Genomic DNA, 24,413 nt, shown 5'->3' with positions numbered 1-24,413 from the left:
TTGAGCTGTTTTTTTTCTTCTTCTTCTTCTTTCAGTGTATGATGATGAAAGATGAGCTGAGTGAATGTAAGAGATTCAAGTCAGAGCGTTTAAATGCATTTTCATGTGAATATTATGTAATCGACTGTTAATAAGCCATGACGAGCCGTGAAAAGATGATGAGACAGATGAGAATGAGACAAGTACAGATGATGAAAGAAATCATAATGATGAGGAAAAGGAGGAAGAGGATTGATGAAGTTTTTTTTTGTTCACCATCAGGCTGATTATGCATATGGTTGCTTTTGATACTTGATTCGATATACACAATGTAAAATAAGAAACAAAAAAGTGACAAAGATGAGAAGCGAGTGAGAAGGAGGAAACTGAGAAACCGAAGGGAAAACTTTGAGATGATGATAATGGATGATGATGCGGGAGAACTGAGGAAAAGTGATAATGATGAGAGGGAAAGATAAAGGACCAATTGATAAGGTAAGTGAGGAAAAGTCAGAGAGAGAGAGACAAGGATGATAAAGGGATGAGTGAGTAAACGTGGAAGAGAATAGACCAAATGATTAGATTAATCTTAGGAAGATAATCGTGAGGACAATAGTAATTTTCTTATTCTGTAAACACAACGGAAGAAGGGAAAAAAGATGCGGTTCCATAGACTCAATCAGTAAATTGCTTCTTCTAGTAAATTATTGGTAATATTATCCAATAGTCTAATCATCATCATCTTTTTCATTACAATTTAACTTTCGGTTATAAAGAAGAGTGATCTCTTCTCATCTTCTTCTTCCTGTATCCTGATGATAAAACGTGTGTGTCTGTCCATCGACAGGTCAGCAACATCCCTTGTGATCTTTATTTATTGATATGAGAATAGTCAATAATATCATTCATGAATTGACTTTATTAAGGTGAGGTGGGTAGATGAGAGGTGGGAGTGCAATTGACATGGGTTCATGTTCAGTTGTCATGATTATTGTCATAAATGAAATAACGGTAAATATAATTCAATTTTTCCGTTTAACTCTCAATGTATCAAATGTTAGCTAAATAAGATACAATTTCCAAGTGAATACAATTTGATTAGATTAATGACCAGCAATTAAGGGCAAGATTTTAAGACAATTAATTATTATCAAAATGAAAACTTTTGAATAATTTCTAATAGAATCTCGATAATGAAATAATCATAATGGTAGAATTGATTATCTTCACTATTTACTTGCTTAGAAATTTTTGCTATCAATCAATTACCATTAAGATAAATGGAGTTTCATTTAATACAATTCAGGTTGATTAAGCTCATCAATCTAATTTTGAATTAGTGATAATTAAAATTTTAACAACATTTACACCCAAGTAATTAATTCATTTGCAGCTAAGAAAATTGTTGTTGCATGAGATCATGAAATGATTCTTTGTCCATGAAATAATGGATGAGGATGAAAACTTTATTTTCTCATTATTTTATAAAATCTAAATTCTTAATAATATCAAAATTTTGAGAAGAAAATTTTATGATAATTTAACTTTGAAATAATAAGGAGACTTATTTATAAGAAATTATCATGATGATGATAAAGGATAAACTCAGAGGAAGCAAAGAGATGATAACGAGAGAGAGAGAGAGAGAGAGAGAGAGAGAGAGAGAGAGATTTAACAATGAAAGTGATAGAAGTCAATAAGATACAATGAAGATTTTGTGATAACAAATTAAGATGATGAAGAGTGCGGAAGACTAAGATGAGAATGGAAATGTATGATAAAGAAAAATGGACAATGGGATAAGATAAGCTGAAGAAAAATTCTGATGATTATGAGGAAGAAAGTTTTCTCTTCTAAGATTTGCTTCGCTATTCAATTCTAGCATTATCTTCTGATGCTATTGTGTTATTATAAACGGAAATGATTTGGACAGGGAAGTGGTGAGATGTTGAAGAGGGTGATGAGCGAGAGAGACAGAGGATCGAGAAAATCTTTGCATGAATGAAAAGAATTGAGAAAAAAATAGCAAAGAGGAAGTGGAAATACTAGAAAGATAATGGTACAACTACTGAAAAGAGAAAGAGAAAGTGAAAGAGATTAAGGAAGATGAAGGATTATCTCAATAGTTGATGAGGATGATAAACTTTTCCGAAACAAAGAAACAAAGTCAAACAGTGATAATGATGATAATGATGATGATGATGATAAGAGTGATAAACAATATAACTTACATTGTACAAAATATTTGGATCCGTTTGCTTATTGTTTAAGGTAAATTGAGATAAAATTGTTTCATCATTGAATTGATTACCATTGATGGTGGTTGCGTCATTATCGTTATCATTATGATTTTTGTTATTATTTACAGAACCAGCATTGATCATGGATTGAATCCATGTTGAATATGTTGCTGAATAATCTGGTCTCAGGGAGGCGATAGTTAGAAACATCCGATTGGCCTCATCAAGACGAGATTCATCTCGACTTATAAGTGAGGCATAATTAAGCAAACCCTGTAAATGATTTAATGTAATTGATGAAGATAAGTTGTTATCAGTTGTAATTGTTGTTGTTGTTTTTGATTCTTTCAAATTATCATCTTGATGATGACCATTAACAGCATCATTATAGTCTATCAGGTATAATCATTATGGTCAGTATTGGTCCCTTGGTTGACCAGTCTCTCATAAACAGGGAAAGATAACCTTCCAATTATTTTACTTTGATCAGTATTTTGTTGCTCAATAGGTTTATCAGCAATTAAGGAAGATACTGATGATGATGGAGTTGGCAGTAATGGCGCTGAAGATGAGGTCAACAGTGAAGATAATGAGTGAAAGTGATGACCTTGAAGAAAGTGATGCAAGGTATGAATTTGCTGACAACTTATCCACAGGTAAGGGATCAATATTTTCAGAAATATCATTTGAATTTTTGAGAGGTGATGTTGACCTGCTTGATTTTGGTATCAAATCCAACGCTTTACGGTAAAACATTTCCGCTTCCGGTAAACGTCCGATTTTGGTCAATGCTTTACCTAAATTCAGGTAGCCTCGAACATCATCTGGCTCAATTGTAACTGATTTCTCATAGTAACTTAAAGCCAAAGCAAGATTACCTTGATCCTCGTATAATCTGCCAACATTGTTCAATAGTTTCACATTACCTGGATTAACATTCAACCCGGAAGTAAATAATGATAACTCATTTTTCCTGATGAAGAGAAAAGAAAATCAAAAATCAATTTGAAAATCAATGACAAGATTCAATCAATAATAGCAAAATAGTTTATCAATTTTCCATGATAATTGTAGTTAATTGTTGTCTCAATCAATTGAGAATACATCAAACTATTAATGCAGTAATGATGATCAATTCCCATAGGTAGCATATACTGAATCAAATTGATATTGATTGGAATTAGTAATATTAATATGAAAGTCAGCATGAAAATGATTATCATGATTGAAATGTTCAAATGAACAAGTGAGAAAAAAAAGTTCTGATTCATTGCCTGAGTTATATTTATATATTGAATTTACAAAATTGAAGGTTGATTGACATGAAAATGAATAAAACTTGGAGTATTATTATCACCATGTAAAAGTTTCAGCTTACCCTGGAAAAATGTTTATCAGGAGAAAATTTCATCAGAATAATTCAGAAGGAAAAATATCAAAACGTTTTCCTAACTACTCAAGCTTGATGAAAATTTTGTCTTATCAATCTTTCCCCTTATTTGTATCCAAAATTCAGAGTTAACTTGTAGCATCGGTTGTCATGGAAACCTTGTTATCAATTCTCAATATTTCCTAGTTCATTTTGGGAAGATCAGCGATTTTTTCTCTCTCTCTCTCTTTACTGATATTTCTCATCATTTTTTTCTCATCATCATTGTCATGTTGATAAAAATTCAGAGTCGACAAGACATCAATCTTTTACATGTCACCTGATATTCATTATGATGAAAATTGTTCCCAACGAAAAAAAAATGACGAAAAGAAGACAGAATATGAGGAAAAAAAGTAGCATCTTTTTTATCATCTCAATTTTTACCAATCATCTTATCACTCAATCAAAGGGATCTGAGTATTCATCATGCATCTTTATTATCGTCATCATTATCATCATCAAAAAGTATCATTGATAAGTCGATTGGATTCAAAGTCTACATGGTAAAAGATTGAAACTACTACAATTGTGACCAAATCAATGGACAATAGTAAATGCAAAGCAAAGCAGAAAATAAAGTAACATGAAAACGAATCAAGCTACAAAAATGATTCACAATCTCCACTGAATATCAACATTTTCCTCGGAACTTTTTTCCTCTTCATTTCTTTCAAATGAAATAACAATCGAACTGCAAAAAAAAGTCATCAATTGTATTAATCTAACACCAACTAAATAGTTAACAATATAAACATTTCATTTCACAGAAAATTGTTGTTTTTCAAATGATTTTATCTCAAATTTATAATAGACACATAATAAGAGCTTGGAACAGCTAAAAAACAATAAAGTTAGTGTCAAAATTGATGTTTCTTTGGCTTTGGTTTGATATATAAGATTGGGAGTAGAAAATTTCAATCATAACAATATTATTTATTATCGTTCAATTGTTTATCAACCTGCTCATAATCAACATAAAACTCAAAAAACATCATTGACAATTTGTCATTCTCATTGATTGTTAACCGCTTACCATTAGCTTGATGGACTTTTTTGTAGTACTAAAAATCAATTAACTTACCATTCACTACAGCGGTGGGTTGTTTTGATTGTTAAACTTGATAGGAATACGATTGTGAGCAAATAAAATGTTAATTGTATCCATCTAATTGTTAAAGGAAAAGAGAAAGAGAAAGTGAAAGAGATTAAGGAAGATGAAGGATTATCTCAATAGTTGATGAGGATGATAAACTTTTCGAAACAAAGAAACAAAGTCAAACAGTGATAATGATGATGATGATGATGATGATGATGATGATGATGATGATGATGATGATGATGATGATGATGATGATGATGATGATGATAAGAGTGATAAACAATATAACTTACATTGTACAAAATATTTGGATCCGTTTGCTTATTGTTTAAGGTAAATTGAGATAAAATTGTTTCATCATTGAATTGATTACCATTGATGGTGGTTGCGTCATTATCGTTATCATTATGATTTTTGTTATTATTTACAGAACCAGCATTGATCATGGATTGAATCCATGTTGAATATGTTGCTGAATAATCTGGTCTCAGGGAGGCGATAGTTAAAACATCCGATTGGCCTCATCAAGACGAGATTCATCTCGACTTATAAGTGAGGCATAATTAAGCAAACCCTGTAAATGATTTAATGTAATTGATGAAGATAAGTTGTTATCAGTTGTAATTGTTGTTGTTGTTTTTGATTCTTTCAAATTATCATCTTGATGATGACCATTAACGGCATCATTATAGTCTATCAGGGTATAATCATTATGGTCAGTATTGGTCCCTTGGTTGACCAGTCTCTCATAAACAGGGAAAGATAACCTTCCAATTATTTTACTTTGATCAGTATTTTGTTGCTCAATAGGTTTATCAGCAATTAAGGAAGATACTGATGATGATGGAGTTGGCAGTAATGGCGCTGAAGATGAGGTCAACAGTGAAGATAATGAGAGTGAAAGTGATGACCTTGAAGAAAGTGATGCAAGGTATGAATTTGCTGACAACTTATCCACAGGTAAGGGATCAATATTTTCAGAAATATCATTTGAATTTTTGAGAGGTGATGTTGACCTGCTTGATTTTGGTATCAAATCCAACGCTTTACGGTAAAACATTTCCGCTTCCGGTAAACGTCCGATTTTGGTCAATGCTTTACCTAAATTCAGGTAGCCTCGAACATCATCTGGCTCAATTGTAACTGATTTCTCATAGTAACTTAAAGCCAAAGCAAGATTACCTTGATCCTCGTATAATCTGCCAACATTGTTCAATAGTTTCACATTACCTGGATTAACATTCAACCCGGAAGTAAATAATGATAACTCATTTTTCCTGATGAAGAGAAAAGAAAATCAAAAATCAATTTGAAAATCAATGACAAGATTCAATCAATAATAGCAAAATAGTTTATCAATTTTCCATGATAATTGTAGTTAATTGTTGTCTCAATCAATTGAGAATACATCAAACTATTAATGCAGTAATGATGATCAATTCCCATAGGTAGCATATACTGAATCAAATTGATATTGATTGGAATTAGTAATATTAATATGAAAGTCAGCATGAAAATGATTATCATGATTGAAATGTTCAAATGAACAAGTGAGAAAAAAAAGTTCTGATTCATTGCCTGAGTTATATTTATATATTGAATTTACAAAATTGAAGGTTGATTGACATGAAAATGAATAAAACTTGGAGTATTATTATCACCATGTAAAAGTTTCAGCTTACCCTGGAAAAATGTTTATCAGGAGAGAAAATTTCATCAGAATAATTCAGAAGGAAAAATATCAAAACGTTTTCCTAACTACTCAAGCTTGATGAAAATTTTGTCTTATCAATCTTTCCCCTTATTTGTATCCAAAATTCAGAGTTAACTTGTAGCATCGGTTGTCATGGAAACCTTGTTATCAATTCTCAATATTTCCTAGTTCATTTTGGGAAGATCAGCGATTTTTTCTCTCTCTCTCTCTCTCTCTCTCTTTTACTGATATTTTCATCATTTTTTTCTCATCATCATTGTCATGTTGATAAAAATTCAGAGTCGACAAGACATCAATCTTTTACATGTCACCTGATATTCATTATGATGAAAATTGTTCCCAACGAAAAAAAAATGACGAAAAGAAGACAGAATATGAGGAAAAAAAGTAGCATCTTTTTTATCATCTCAATTTTTACCAATCATCTTATCACTCAATCAAAGGGATCTGAGTATTCATCATGCATCTTTATTATCGTCATCATTATCATCATCAAAAAGTATCATTGATAAGTCGATTGGATTCAAAGTCTACATGGTAAAAGATTGAAACTACTACAATTGTGACCAAATCAATGGACAATAGTAAATGCAAAGCAAAGCAGAAAATAAAGTAACATGAAAACGAATCAAGCTACAAAAAGTGATTCACAATCTCCACTGAATATCAACATTTTCCTCGGAACTTTTTTCCTCTTCATTTCTTTCAAATGAAATAACAATCGAACTGCAAAAAAAAGTCATCAATTGTATTAATCTAACACCAACTAAATAGTTAACAATATAAACATTTCATTTCACAGAAAATTGTTGTTTTTCAAATGATTTTATCTCAAATTTATAATAGACACATAATAAGAGCTTGGAACAGCTAAAAAACAATAAAGTTAGTGTCAAAATTGATGTTTCTTTGGCTTTGGTTTGATATATAAGATTGGGAGTAGAAAATTTCAATCATAACAATATTATTTATTATCGTTCAATTGTTTATCAACCTGCTCATAATCAACATAAAACTCAAAAAACATCATTGACAATTTGTCATTCTCATTGATTGTTAACCGCTTACCATTAGCTTGATGGACTTTTTTGTAGTACTAAAAATCAATTAACTTACCATTCACTACAGCGGTGGGTTGTTTTGATTGTTAAACTTGATAGGAATACGATTGTGAGCAAATAAAATGTTAATTGTATCCATCTAATTGTTAAAGGAAAAGAGAAAAAGAGAAAACAATTAATTGTTAATTAGTTGTTGATCCAATGCTCTGAAATGATTATAAACATTGTCAAGTCTGTAAACCTTTTGAATTTCATTGATGTGATTGGATATGATTTATTTCTGATTCCTTGTGAATTCAATTACATTATATTGAATGTTCAATACGATTCAGTGAACAATCATGTCAATTTTTTTCCAATCTCGCTTATTCATCGGGCTGATTATCATGAATGAACTTTTCTTTCATTTGGTAAACGATTATCATGATAAAGATATCCAATGATACATATATTTGGGAATCAAATTTCATTTTCTTATGAGTTTTGGTCCTTTAGTTTCATTTTATTTCGTTTGTAAAACTTTCAAACTTGACAAAATAAAGTTCTGACTATTCCCATGATGACCTATTCAAATCAGATTGATTTATTAAATGATGTTATCCAAAGACTATAGTATTGAAATAAACATTTAGCAACTTGAATTAAATGGTAAAAAAGTGTCAACAGACTCAGAATTCAATCCGAGACATGATTTGATAGTCAAAACATTCAAGTTTACACCGGGAACCAGGATATGAAATTATGACTCAAAGTACTGAACTGAAGCTGAATTGATTTCATACTCGATGATTAATATTATTTATTTTATTCAATATATATATAAAATAACAGAGATTTAGACAATCATGGAAATCGGATATTGATAAATGTCACTTTATATTTTTCAGTTGAAATAAAGGAAATGAAAAAGTTACCTCAAGAGTTGATAAAATATTACAAAGCCTCAAAGACTAGAATATTGAATATCTAAAGCTCAATATTCTCAAATGAAAGGTACATGAAGAAGTGAAAACTAAATGACCATTCCAATGAGTAAGATAATTACCTCAAGTCTTTTGAATTATCTTGATGGTCATTCCATCATAATAGCTGTCGTTTTGTAAGAGGTGATAATGTGTCAAAGATAACTTTCCCCAGAAGCTCAGTTGAATCTCATCTCCCTCATAAATGACTAACGGTAAATGGTCAGTAAAAAAACTAATAAACTAAAAGTTATCACATTACCTCAATATTGTAGAGACATTTGAATTTGCATTTTCCATGAAAGAAAAAAATTACCATGATACTCAGAGTCTTCACATAATCACCAGAATCATGGCTCTTTCTCTCTCTCTCTCACCTTCTCTATTGCTCCAAGCAGATAGATGATAAAAATACATAGTGTTTTCTATTGCATATTAAAAATGAGAAACTTTTTTCCGCTCTGCCTTTTATCATCATCTCCTCACCCTAACCCACCCATCGCTATCATGATGATTACAATAACAGTAATATGGTTGGAAATACTTCTATCAATTTTCACCCTTCAATGAATGAATATTATTATTATTGAGCTTTTTATTTCTCATCTTATTACCATTTCTTATGGTTCCATAGGTTTTCTTTGTAAAAGGAAGAAAAGTGAAAATTCATTTTCACACATTTCCTTTTCCACCTCACTGTTGATTCACCAGCTACTCTCTAATTTCCACCCTGGCTTCTTGTTAGCCTCCAATAATTTTCCATCGCCATCCATAAGCTTCTTTCTTTCATCTTACTGTTGCTTAATAGCTACAAAGCTCTAGTCATCATTAGCTTCATCTTCAAGCTTCCACTGAATATAAAACTAATACATCAAACCAGCAAAGAAGCCACTTCGAGAACACTGAATGTTCAATAGTAAAGTTTCAAGATAGAAATGGATTGCTAGTCAGAACTTGAATATTTCTAAGTAATAAATACATTTAGTAATCTACCTGAGGATGTGAAAAGTAAATATAAAAAGAAACTGATATAATCATGAAACCATTGAAATTAATAAGTAATCAAAGGGCTAATCTTCATGAAATTATCACGAACATGAGAAATCTACTAATTCAATAAATCTCACTTTTCTTTCATCCAGATGATAATTAATATCAATGATTGGCATCCTTTCATCATCCTCATCCAATTATTGAATGTGAACATACATCTACTATTACATGGAAACCTTTCATCTTGATCATATTTTGTTAGCATTTACATGGAATCATCATCATGGATAATATTTATTCACTCATTTCATTCATTTACAATTTATTATCAACATCATGGTTAACATTTTCTTCACCTCCTATCATCAAACTAATACATTCGTGATCATCATCATCCTCATCAGTATAATTGAGATAAATACAGATTCCAATGTAAGAAAAAAACTGATAATAATAATGATAATAATTCAATACTATTCAATTAATAACATACAATCAGAAAGTGTATTTACCTTTGGTTATTGTTGGTTCAATGTTATTTACTGTTACCACTTTTATCATTCTGATAACAATCACTCAGACACTTAACTGTATTTGCATTTTAATTGAATACACATTCTGATATAATAATAATAATAATAATACAACAGTATAATTGAATCAAGCTGAATGCTCATTGTGTCTAAACTGAATGTGTCTGCATGGGTATGCATAAAAGTTTATTGTTTTCTATTGCATTGTCTTCATCATGCAACAACATTTGTGTAACAAATTCAATTCAATTTTAACAGTAAATTGTTGCCATGATATTATGATTAGACAGGAATTAAATTGCATCATGTCAACACTAACTGTTTCTGTATGTATGTATGTGTGTGTGTGTGTGTGTTGTATGAACACAAGAAAATTCAAATTACATTGGTAACAATCAACTTAAAGAGTGAGGGAACCAAAACAATCAAGAAATTAATAACAATCAAGGAGAGGGAAGGAAAAAGTTTTTCACTTGCATTATTTTATCATGTTATCCCTTCCTAGTTTTTCAGGGTAAATATTGTTCATAATGATGATAATGTTTATAAACAGAATTGAAAAGTAAAAATTTAATTGAATTTACAGTTAACAAAACAAAAGTGTCAAATCAACAGTTGTAATTGTTGTGAGCAATGGATGATGATGATGAAGTCGAGGAAAATGTTGGAGTGGATTGAGTAAGATGAGAGTGATTCAGTTAAATTTGAAATTTGTTATTAAATTAATTTTTTTCGCCTTCGATTTTATGTCACAATTGATAATGTTCATGTTTATCATCATTATCTTATCGAAAGTTTTATTCTTTATTAAATTAAATTTTGATCCTCTCAAAGTAATGAAAATTGTTATTCTTAATCAGTTTAAGTTATTAGAGTTAAATTAAAATTGAAGGTGATCACAATCAATTAATCAGGTAAGATTATCGATTGATCAATAGTTCATCAGATGAACTATTGATTTTCCATGAGAATAAGTGAATTCCAATCAATGAAATTGCAGATATTTCATACCATAAATCATTGAGTAAACATTATCAATAGTAAATCAATGAATTTACATCGAGAGTTTTTTTTGGGTGAAAAAATTGTGAATAAAACTATGATTATCACTTAATCTTTATCGAAGATTATCTCAGTGATTTTGAGATAGAAAGAGAAATTGATTTCTTATCATCAATTGATATTTGAATATGAGTATTAATCTGGTTACATGAATGATGATAATCAGTGAGATTATCATAAAAGTGATGACAGTTTATCTGTAGTTCTGATAACCTTCAAGATGATTAGCTTGTGTATTCATATAGTATTTGTTGTGAGTATTTAGAGTTAATTTAGCTACAAATATAAAAGATTTATCAACAGTTTCTATGGAAACTGTGACAACGATTAAAGAGGATATAATGATAACAAGAAAATGTGACGAAGTTGATCAAGAGAGGGTTTTAAGGATGAGGATGGAGATGGAAAGTGTAGAGGAAAGGGAAATGATTGCATTAGCGATTAAGTCACAATTAAAGTGATTAGTATCACTGTTTAATGGATTCAACATTGGAAACAACATTTCAACAATAACAAAAGCAACAAAATGCAATCTAAATTAAAGTAATTAACAACACTTTATCCATCTTGCTCATCTTCACTATTCAAGATGATGATAACATCCTCATCATTATTACAATTGTATTATAGCAATGCAATTGTAATTATCAGTTAAATACAATAAACAAGTGAAATTAATTGTCTCCACACTTAAAGTTAGTTTCATTCATTAAATTGATTATTTGATTGTAACAATCATCATGATCTTGAGGTCAATTGAAGCCTAGACACTTAAGATGCTGATAATGGATGAAGAGTGAGCCAAAAAATACACTTATCAATATGCAAATTGTTAAGGTTATTTAGTTAATTGTTTCAACAGTTAGATGATTTTCATCTTGTGTAGTTAATGAGCTTAAATTTCATGGTGAATAACAACAGGAAAGAAGATTAAGTTTCAAGGGTTTCATTCATACAAAAAAAACAAGAACATGATGATAAGTAGATGATATTATCATCATTAGGAACTGAGAATGATAATTTAAGAGCTCACTTAATTTCATAGACTTTATCATCAGCTGAAAAAAAAATATAAATCACTACAATATAATTATTATCATGAGTAAATAATAGTTATTAGTTTGTATTAGGATGAAAGGATTGAGAAAAGTTCATTTTGTGAAAATCAATGAAATCAGATTGAAATTTGAATGTTAATTGTTTACAGATTGACAGTTGATTAAATCACTTACCTTTTACTTTTGATGATAATTGATGAGTAAAGTAAAATAAACCCTCGGGCAAGTATCATTGAGAAACCCATTGATGGTAAATATAAAACCCTTTCAGCGATAACAAAACCCACCGGGAAAAATATATTGGATACGGGTAAAAATGTGATCACCATGAATCCCATTGCCTATGATTAAATTTAATTATTACAAATATAGAATTAGTATAATTTAATGAAATTAGTGAATAAGGTTCACCATCATATTGGGAATTCAAGATTTCGGGTTAGCTTCAATGGGCTCTATAGATATTGAGATCATCTCTTACAAAATTAATCATTTGAATACGGAACAACATTGGGATTTGATCAGTTAGATTATGGATTCTTGAATCATCATCAAAGTACGTGTAGTAACACCATTTACAATTCCTTCATTGAAAGTTGAATTCATCATGAAATCATCTATCCAACGGAATTGGAAACCATGGAAAAGTATTAATAGTCTAATCTTTTCATTTCCGATTTCATTCAGAATCCAATTTATAATGGAATCGAATTTCTCTCTCTCTCTCTCTCTGCTGCAAAATACCTTAAATTGAAATAACATTTATTTCATTTCCGTTTCCATTTATCATAAAATCTCATGTAACCTGAAATTATTATTGGGTTAATATGGTATTTGTTCAACTTGTTCCATCAAATTTTCATGTTTAATTTATATCTTCATGTTGATGGTGATTAAATATGTTGATTGTTTATCTAGATTCCTAGAGTTGATTATCTATACTGCTTAGGTTGTAATTGTTATTGGATAATAATCGATTTAATCAGATTAAATTGTTTCTATCATTAAATTTTCACTTCTATTTACTGTTTATATTAAATTAAATTGATTATCAATTATCTAGATCAGCGATTTGTTTGGATGATCAATTTGTTTCACAAATGTTAACATTACAATTAAAGTCATGATAACAGTAATAATATTTTATGATAACTCCTGGCAGAGAAAAAGAGGAAAACTGAACAGCTGACCAATGGTCAAGTAAATACTACATTATAAGTCTCACTGGGTGGTTGGTTGGTTAGGATAATATAATCATCAATATCGACAATTGTATCATTAGTTAGGATTTTAAAGGTTATTTGAAAATCAGTGAATTCAACCATGTTTTTGTTGTCAATTAACTGAACTGAATTCAATTGTGTTTTTGATAAATAGATTTAAAAGAAAGTAATTAAAGCATCTAAGGAATGAACGGAAACCGGAAATGTAAATTAGAATCACTGAAAACAGAAAGAGGAAATAAAAATTTTATTCTTCGGTTAAAATTTTCTCCTCATGAAATTTTGGACAGAATTTTGATTTGAAAATCTAGATTCATGATCATCTCTCTTTCTCCTTCATGATGGAAACAAAACTTTTTCTCACAACATCTCTAGAGAATTTGAATACAATAAAGGATTACGAGGATACTGTTAATAATAAAAAGGAAGAAGGAAATTACTAAGACTATTTGAAACTTAGAATACAGAGATAAAGATATGAATGACCACCGGTCAGAGAATGAAAAAAAAGAGAAGTTGAAAGTTCTTATTAATAATATTATCGCACATTAAGAGTCAGTTTATTGGGAATTTTATCTTTCAAATAACTAAACTGAAACACAGTTGATATTAGAAATGATATTGAACAAAGTTAGGATGAACAGAAAGATAAAGAGTGAAAATTGGAACTGAATATGAACGGTAGGATCTGGAGATGATCTGATTTTATCATGTAACATTCAGAGAGTTTTTCATGTGTTAGAATTCAAATTGAGTTGTAATCGATGAGGGAAAATTTTTCGTTTTCTTAACTAATCGTTGAAGTTTCATCATTAAGGATAATTATCGCTGATATGTAAGAATAATCAATTTAGAAATAATTATGGTTCTTAATTATCTGATGATCATTAAGGTTATCTAAAGGTTGTTCATGAGGATTATCATGCAGCTCATCAACTCCACCTTATCACTAAGAATCATTAGTTGCAAAATATTGTTATAGATTTAATTGTTTTTCTTGATTATCTTTTTGTTTTTGTTGGTAATTAAGGTTTATCTCTTTGTTGTTTTAAGATTTTCCTTGAAAATGGAGCTAAAATTCAGTTTCAAGATAATCATCATCTTATAAATTCTGAGTGTATGAGTTGCAATTAAAGTAACCAGAGATTGAGCAATTTTCTCCCAAAGCTTAATGATCATCCTGTGATGGAATCAGAATCTTTCATTTCAACAGACATGATGATGATGATGATGATGAATTTCTTTTTATTTCATCATTATCATCATGAGAAAAGTCTGAATTTCCATCATTTTCATCATACTTTTCCATGATGTTGATCGTTATTGGCTTTGACTTTGAGCTTCCGGCTCTGAGGTTTTCCGGCTTTGGATAACATTTAATTAGAACGTTGATAAAATGAAGATGATAATGATGAGCTCATGTAATGGTTAATAAGATGAGGATGATACCAATATGCAAGAAGAAGAGAAAAGTGAAAGAGAAAAGAAGAGCAAAAAAAGTCTTCCAGTTCCAAGGAATTGATAAAGAGAAAAGATCAGAACACAAAGAATAACAATATAATAAGGATGCTAGTGTTTTAGATGATGAGCACCAAATGATTATCATGATGATGGAGAAAAAAGAGAAAACTAACTTTGGAAGAGGAAGAGAGAGGATGATTAGTATATACTCGACTGGTTCATTTAACTCTGATTCTGATGAGGAAATAAAAGTAAACTGTAGATACAAATGCAGCGATAAAGATTGACAGAAATGGTTATCAGTGCACAAGAGAGTTAATCATCATCATCTTATGTAGAAATGCCTTCGAGTGATGCCAACTGATGGAAAAGATGAGGATGCGAATGAGAGAGAAATAGATGAATAAACTTTCATTCATAGTTATTAAATTACCTAAATTAAATCTTGAATATTATTATTAATATCTCCAAGATGGATATAGATCATTCATTGAATCATTGAAAGATAATCTTGTAGAGGATTAAGAGTCGGAGTGATGATGATGATGGTGAACAAGATGAAAATAATATTATGAGTATTACTTACCATCCAAGTGATTGTATCACCTTTCAATAGGATAACTGTTAATGAGATGAATAGTAAAAGTGTAAGGATATTTTTTGGATCAATCAGTGAGACGATTAGTTGAATTGATGTTGATGACCAATCACATGATAGATTGACCGGATAAAGTAAAAGCCAACAATTATAAGACCAAATAAAAGCATAGTTAAGCTGTCGATAAGGTGATGTTAATATACGAGCTGGATTATCTAGTCTGTAAAAAGATTGGATTGAAAAACAGAAACAATCAGATTAACGGAAATGATTAATCAGAGTGATATAAATGAAAGGGATAATTGTCAAGTTAAATTTTGTACTTTCAATTAATATTTTCCATGTTATCAACAATTAATATCACATATTGAAGAGTAAAAATTACTATCAACTTGTTATCAAAAGGGATTTCTAGTTAATTGACATGTACAGATAATCATCTTAATCTTGTGCTGGGTGTTAATCCAATTCATCAAATTTACTGATAAATTAATCATGAAAATGTTGATATTTATTGGCTGATACAATTAGAGAGTTTGGCTTTTGTCAAGTAAAAAGAGATATTTTCAATTGAGTTTGATGGTCAACGGTAATTAAATTAATAAATAGACTTGAATGATGATGGTGAAGATGTGAAAGGTTATCATCATGATGATCATTATTATTATTAGTGATGAGGTAGATATAGTCATCCTCGTCATCTTCATTATCCCTTGAGGGTGTAAGAAAATGAAAACCATTTACAGTTATCATTTGGGTTAATGAGATTTAATCTCATTCTGAGTTTACAACCTACAACTATGCCACACCCTTTAATATTGGATCTTGATCATGATTCTGTCGATAACAATTTACCTGCGATATCATCATGATTATCATCATCTTCATCTTGATGAGAGTTTAATAAGACAATGTCATTGACAATAAAACATGTTATCACTTATTGCTTTTGATGATAAACAAGATAAACTTTCATCTTAATTTATATCACTATCATAGACTACAGAGTAAGTGGATTGAGAGAGAGAGAGAATCGTGTTTATTTCATCATTTGATGAAGCGAAACTTGAGTTTCCACATTCATGATAATCTCATATCTTTCACTTTAATCTCTATGATGCCTGCGGCACTTATGGAATGAGCCTCATTCTCAATATAAGAAAAAGGATAAAAAAATGAGACTAACATAACAAGAATCAACAGAATCATCATTAACAATCTGCTCTAAATTACTCATCTTTTTTATTGGTCATCTTTTTTTCCTTCAATGATACTAATGATAAGTCATCAGGAAGCTTAATCCTTTTCTTAGCCATCATCAATTATGAATTCAAGGTAATATCACAAAAATATTATCATTAACCAGAATCATTATCAGATTTATGTCTTGATGGTCATCTTGATGATGATCATTCTTACTCTAATCACATATTCTGGATAATGATCTGAATCGTTGATGAATTTTCATCATAACTTTTGCTACCATCATCATGAGATTATCATGATAATGATAATGATCCAAGATTTACCGTTGTTTGGATTATATTTATCAATCGTTTGCAGAAAAAAAAAGTTCAATTGAAAATCAATGATATTTACAAATTCGATCAACTTAATCACGTTCAATTGTCTTCACCTTTTCCATAATACACAATTGAACCTTTTTTGAATTGAAAATTAGTTCGACTAATGGTAGGTAAGATAATAAAATCGTCATCTTTGATTGAATCAACTTTGATAATCGTTTGATTGTTTTCTCTTATTTGTAAATCAATGGGCTGAAGACTAAAATAATCTGGACAAATAGCATCGTGAGAACAGCATGAGGTTCATGGTAAGATGAAAAAAATAGATGTTCCAATTGGCCACCTAAGAGATATTATAATTGAGCTAATACTTATTAAAAGTTCCTGGCGATGAATGATTGTGAATACAGAGAAATCAGTAATTCATGTTGGGAATTTTGATTAAAAATAGAAATTGAAAAATCAATTAATCATTGCACTGTATTGATTGATTGTTACTATTAAATCATTAAAGAGTATTAATCAAATTATGATTACCTTAATTAGACTAATTTTGTCAACGATCATGAATATCCCCCTGATTTCATGATTATTTTCACGAAAGATAAAAAAACTTGCAACTTTTTTTCATCAACTTGACATTTCAGCTAATTGATATTTTAGCTTAACAATTAACTTTTTTTCCCTCATCTACTTATCCAGTCCACCCTGTTTTCTCAATCTTAATCTATTCCTAATGAGCAGGGTAGAGTCAGAAGTGAATTAACAACGAATTGATAAAAAAATCCGAAGACTTTTTCTCTTGATTTTGATTATTTAACAATTAGGAAAATAATGAGCTTTATAATGATGATGAAGGTGGAGGATAAAACCTCCCAATCTTCATCAAAGTTTTACTAAGAAACAACTAATTGAACTGAACAAACTCTTGGATGGAAAGGAAAAAGGAAGATGATTAGTAAACATGATTAACTGAAAATAATTAAATTGTTAACAATTAATGACTATATTTTTTTCTGAACAATTTCTCTTGTTTACATATTTCATGGGAGAATGAAAAAACTTACAATATCGCCATTTTCCAATCTAATCATAAGATCAAAGGTGAATTATTTTTCACATTCTCATAGGAATTCAATTGGAAATCAACTAATGCTGAGAGTTAATCGTTATTGGAATCGTAATTGAATAGCCAATTGGAAGTGTTAATAATTATTTTATTAATTTCTTGATGATTATGCTCATGCAAACTTCTGGTAACTACTCATGACTATGTTTGAGAAATTATTATCAAGTTAATATTTACATTTCCAGTGAATTTTAAACTGAATTCAAATGATAATCATCATGAGAATAATGGTTGGGGTGGTAACATGAAAAATACTGATAAATCTTGAGTAATCATGAATAAGATAATGAATTTATCTTAGGATTGAATCAATTCCATAATAGTAATATAATGAATTCTCAATTTCATGATAGTAAAAATTTTTTACCTGGTATACTTAATGATGATTATTAAAAGCGATTTGACATAATCATGATGAAACTATTCAGTTGCATGATTAAGTTAAACTCTTTCAAATATATTTTAACTGTTTTCTTACAACTTTTAACCATATTTCATGATGAAATATGAAACACATTATGAAAAACGATATAAAAACTCAGTCTGATAGGCATTCAAAGATAAACAACTTTTGAATATGAATTAGATACATGATAATCAGAGACTTCTTATCAGCTCAAGTTCATGAAGATTTACCTGAATTAATTAATATTCATGAATATGGCCAAAGGTGATCTTTCAGGGAAAATGGAATAAAGATGAAATTCTTGATAAAAAAGTTCATCACAATTCATAAAACCACAGGATGATAATAAAGATAATAGATGAAGCTGTTTACTCATTTTTTCTGCTTATTTTCACCCATTTGATTGATAGAGAAAGAGGCAGAGAGAGAGAGAGAGAGAGTATGAATATCATGATGATGATAATTAGATCGAAAGTGGAATGTGAGTTCTAAGCAATGGAAGAGTGAGAGAGAAGATCAGATTACTGTTGCTCTTCTTATGATGATGGTAATGAAAATTCTGAATCAGAAACTTCATATTACATTTAAGAATCTACTCAAGAATTCTGGTTTCGAAGCAAAGATAAAAGTTGCACTAAAAGAATGATGATGAAAGAAAAAGATAAAGGAGTAATGATAATCAATTCTTTTATTTTCCACCTTCTCTCCCGATTGGAGGTCCAACAGGAAACGGATATAAAACTAACCTTATTTGAGATTGAAAAGCAAATTGAGCTAATACAACAAAAGATATTAATCTCAGCTGCATAAGCCAATATGTCTGTCTTACAGTTTATATCATCAGGGGCAGCGGGTGGTTCATAGTGGGTGGTGAATGAAAAGATTTTACTATAAGATAAAAACTATTGGATTAATAAAAAGTTTCCACTGAAAATCTTAATCAAGGTAAACATGATTCATGAATTATGTTATTAACCAAATTGAAGATAACTAATTGATTTCATTTCTTCAATCAATAGTAAAACCATTAGTCAATAATGAATTAACAACGATTCAAATCAATAGATTATAAATTATTGATGGATTAACTCTCGAATTTCTCTCTCTCTCTCTAAATTGATTTGAGAGATAAAACTATGGATTGATTGTAAAGTATTATATCAATAAGTCAATTGTCACGGAATAATAAACATCATCAGAAGGCCAGTTATCATGATGATGATTGTAATAAATTCATTTCTTGTTTGATGATTATCATTATCATGGTGTGTTGTTGAAATCAATTGAGCTTTCAATCTGACCCTCAGAACCTGAATCATCATGAGGAATCAATTGAGTCACGTAAATTAAAACAGAATAACAATAACAATGATTACTATCATGAAGATGATAATAATAACCCCAATCCAAATCCCACTACACTTGATGATGATAAATAATGAAATAGGTAAAAAGTTTAATGTTTGATTATTAATCATTAATAATTATCGAGACTTAAAATATCACTCATAATACTTGAAAGATTGGTGAGATACTAGTAATGGATTAATTAATTATTGACAATTTAGGTTAGCTAATCAATAGTAAAATTAATAAAAATGGTAAATAACCATAGTGATCAAAATCAGATTAATTAATAACCCTAAATCATTTCAATAGTTTTGCAAACAATTTATGTCAACCAAGTTAATATCACCTAATTTTATTCAACAACTACTGTAATTAAAACTTTGTTTTACCTTTTAATTATCACAATTAACTTTAATTATCGATGGATTTTCACCATTTGAATATGTCTCAATCCATTATAATTTATTTACTTAATTTTACAGTAGCCATGACAATTAATTGTTATTAATTTATGGCTGATATTTATGAGAATTGATTTTTACACTAGTTATTGATTGATTTTTGTCTATTAATCATTAACTATCATTATCATAAACAATTAAACTAATACTAAATAAGTATTACATCATCATCAGGTAGATTAACTTGATGATGAATGTTACTTTATCATAAATTTGGACTAATTAGTTGATGTCCGCTTATATAATTAAAATGAACCATTTAACTTACTGTCAATAATTAAGCTTTAAATTGTATTGGAATCGATAATTTTTTTCCAACAATCATTTTAAATGATATTAGAATCCCAGTGTTATTATAGATTTGAATAGACAAACAAGTTTAACTGTTGAGGATTAAGACAAGGTGATTATCCTTGAATTAGAGAGTGTCAAATCTAATGGATTCTAGATCACTCCACTAACTGTGATTAACGTTTTAATTTAGTTAATTGATCATTTACACAATCTAAGCTCCATTAAGTTTTTTCAATCTTATTCTCTTCTTTGTTAATCTCACGTCAGTACAAGTAGAAAAATACTAATCCATTTGGAATTTAATTGATGATGAAACATAACTGAATCCACTTTTTCATCGGAATGATAATACTGAGTGACCAATGTACTAATGTCCGTTTGTTTATCTAGATTATCAAGCAAAAAGGATATTAGCTAAAATCTTGGAAAATTGGATTAACATGTAATCCATTTGAAAATTGCTGAGATTAACTATCACATCTTAATCTGTATTACTTGTTTTCATCTTAATATGTGTTGATTATCACTGACCAATAGTGACCATCACGTTAATCATCATTGAGTTTGGGTAATACTGATAGTCATCCAACAAATTCAATCTCATAGAAAGAAAAATGAAATTCTCAACATTTCATCGCATAAGATGAAACCTCTCATTTGAAGTGGTCACTTTGTCAAAGAAAAAAAAAATTTTCTTCTGTTCCTTAAAAGTAAAAGGCAGAACTTAACATGAACCTGATGATAAAATTCAATTTTGTATCCGACTCATCGTTCTGTCAATGAAATCTGACAGAATTTACTTTATCCTATGGACACATTATCCTTTTATAATATCAGAGAGGGTTTTATCTCATTCCATATTAATATAATAATACTATTTCCGGTTTTATCATGTGTACCATTAGAGAGAGAGAGGGGGGGAGGGATAACAGGAAGATGACCAATGTTGAATCCACTCAATGAAGATAATGAACTATTTTCAATTTGTATTCACCTAACCAATTCAATTGCAATTCAATATAAAAAAAATCGTAATCTGATTTAGTTATTATCTCATCATGTTCCATGTACTCTGAGCTTTTTACCCTGAATTTTATTTCCCAGGCAAAAATTTTCTTCTCATGTTTCTGAATTTATCCCCTTCTTCCATATTTTGGAAGCCAAAAGTTCATCGAAATCAAATAAATAGCAATAACAATAACAATCGAAATACTGTCCAACTGAATAGCCAACTGACCAAAAGGAAATCACATTTTCTGAGCGATCATTTTTTTTGTCAAGTATAAAAAGTAAAAGAAGATGAGAAAGTAAATCAATCAGATGATGATGACAAAAGAATAGGAAATGAATGAATGAGAAACTTTTCTGGTTCTGATGAGGAAGCGGAAGATTGAAATTGTAAACCATTGTGGAGATTGTGTAACATGATAATTCTGAAAAGATATTGACAATTTTTCTCATGAAAAGAGACCAAAAATTTAGTTATCTATTGATCTGATTGTGTTGATAAAAGTTTGATTCACCTGAATTGACTCAATCGATTTCAATGAGATAATATTCATGAAAATCATCTTGAACTTTGACATGAACTTCCCCCTCTTTTTTATATTAATCACTGAGTGAGATGAAATTCAAATAGAAAACACTAAATACAAACTACTGTTTAAACTTATGGATAGATAATTATGATCAATGGCATAAATTGTTTGCCAATGCTGTTGAAATACTATCAATTTCAATTTCGATTGATTTATTTGAATATATTGATCATAATCTATGTGTTGATCAAGTTTGTTTGTTGTAACAACAATCAACACATTTGAAAGGTTGAATTAGTTTTTGATAGTAACCAGAAATTCAGCTTGAGCTTTAAGCAATCAGATGATGAACATGTAATTAAGATAATCGAAGTGAATTATTAACATTGACCATGATTTCCGCTTTTTTCAGCATTCATCTTCCATCATCATCACCAAACACCCACACATCATTATCATCATCATAAGGGATAACTTGTATATCAAACAGTCAGTGGACTCAAGGGAGTCATTTTTCATAACAGAAAGTTGCTGCTTTTGACAAGAAAACAATTCAACAAACACTTTACATCCTGATGATGAGGATGAGGATGAGGATGAAGGTGAGTCAATAATGATGAACCAAAAGGATGCGATTTAAATGCAACATACAATCAGTAGAATGTAATATTAGATACACAATCGAGATGACAAATTGTCCCTAGTGTGTTAATCGTATGTTAGATTTAAAAATTGTGTGGATAACAAGAAGTATTAAAAAAAGGGATAATCATGAAAATCTCCTCAGGGGATTCCGGTCAAAAGCTATTAGCTTTATGAAAAGTTGCTACACTAATGGTAAACTAATCTGAATCCTGACATTAACTAATCATTGAAAATGAATGGATGATAACAATATGATTACAGCAACATGTAGATGATGATTATGAGTATAAAAAAAATAACATTAATCCACTGATTAAAGTTGGATAATCAGTAATCTTCCAACTGATCATCTCATTGTAATCCAATGATAATAATCAGATGATGTAACTTTTTTTTCCTCAATCAATAATGTAAAAGATATTGGATAACACTCCAGGGAATTGTGATATTTGAAATAAACCATTAGATTGACAATATTGATTATGACATTTAGAAATTGTAATTTTCTAATATCAACAATCAACTTTTTTTGTATAAACAATTAATCTCGTTCATTAGAAAGCTACTAAACTGTAAGTTAATAATTGGCTTCTTAGTTCAGTTGATTAACCAAATTTTCTTACCTGTTGAAGGAGGGAAGCTTATTGTTCATGATGGCAAATCGAAGGCAGGAAATTGTCATGAAACCCATGGAAAAGTAAAAGATATTTGCATAAAAGGCACAAGAACTTTTTGATTGAGGAACCATTGATGATGAAGAAGATGATAATTTACAGTTAGACTGTTTTCCATTGGAATTGGTGATATTTCTCAAGTTGAAATTACTTTTTACCCAATTAACCCATCGGTCAGTATTTTGGAGTATCTGAAAATGGAAATGGATAAATATTTGTTTCTGTAAAGTTGATTGTGAACAATTTAATTTACCTTTGATCGTAAATTGTATTTAAATAGTGATTCGTGAAAAATGCAAACAATTAAGGTTGTTGATGCTTGCTCTTTGCAAAAGGTTCCAATCAATGTCAATACGAAGACAATCAAAATTGATTTATCTAAATGAGCAACGAATAAAAAATAAATTGATTGTAAATTAAATTAGTTGATTGTTTGGTTAAGTTGATATTTTCTTGGGGAAAATAATACAATTAAATTAAAAACTAAAATGTAAACAAAATTTACCCTCATTTGGATTGGTAAAGAAAAACAAAATTAATTTAATTTGATTCAATTATTTTCATCTCTGTACATTTAATAGTCGATAGTTTTTAATTGTTAATTCAATTTATACATATATGAATTTTCTTAATTGTTATTGTAAAATCAACTATTAATTCAAAGTAATTACAACAATTAAGTTAAACTGTTTTTCGTTTCACCATCAATAATTGAAACAAAAGGAACAACAATTTATTTAAATAGAAACACAAATATCATCATCATTAATGTTAATTGTTGTTTCCAATTTAAATTAAAACTTTATCCGTGAAAATTTTCCCTGAATTATTTCAACAATGAACAATTTAAAATGTATTATATTAAATTAAAACAGTTATGAGAATAACAATTGTTACGATTAAACTAATTAACTAATTGTTGTTGGAATTGACAAAAATTGATCATAATTAGGAAGCATTAGTGTTAAACCAATG

The 24,413-nt window shown here is 29.4% G+C and overlaps 1 protein-coding gene across 1 annotated transcript in view; it reads right to left on the bottom strand.

Moving 5' to 3' along the window:
* Positions 1-23,816, bottom strand: part of LOC128397670 (protein O-mannosyl-transferase Tmtc3-like) — a gene marked incomplete at its 5' end in the record, with an annotated part of 29,277 nt that extends 5,461 nt beyond the window's left edge. The window contains 8 exons of the mRNA XM_053358416.1: positions 2,211-2,563; positions 5,423-5,598; positions 5,677-6,027; positions 7,581-7,664; positions 12,308-12,474; positions 15,404-15,635; positions 23,388-23,629; positions 23,692-23,816. Of these exons, the coding sequence (XP_053214391.1) occupies positions 2,211-2,563; positions 5,423-5,598; positions 5,677-6,027; positions 7,581-7,664; positions 12,308-12,474; positions 15,404-15,635; positions 23,388-23,629; positions 23,692-23,816 (1,730 nt within the window). The remainder of the gene's footprint in view (positions 1-2,210; positions 2,564-5,422; positions 5,599-5,676; positions 6,028-7,580; positions 7,665-12,307; positions 12,475-15,403; positions 15,636-23,387; positions 23,630-23,691) is intronic.
* Between the last annotated feature and the right edge of the window lie 597 nt (positions 23,817-24,413).

Source organism: Panonychus citri, unplaced genomic scaffold (genome assembly GCF_014898815.1).
Source record: "Panonychus citri isolate SS breed McGregor unplaced genomic scaffold, ASM1489881v1 Contig00037, whole genome shotgun sequence".
In the NCBI taxonomy this organism is placed as follows: Eukaryota; Metazoa; Arthropoda; class Arachnida; order Trombidiformes; family Tetranychidae; genus Panonychus; species Panonychus citri.
This window is presented reverse-complemented; position numbering and strand designations above follow the sequence as displayed.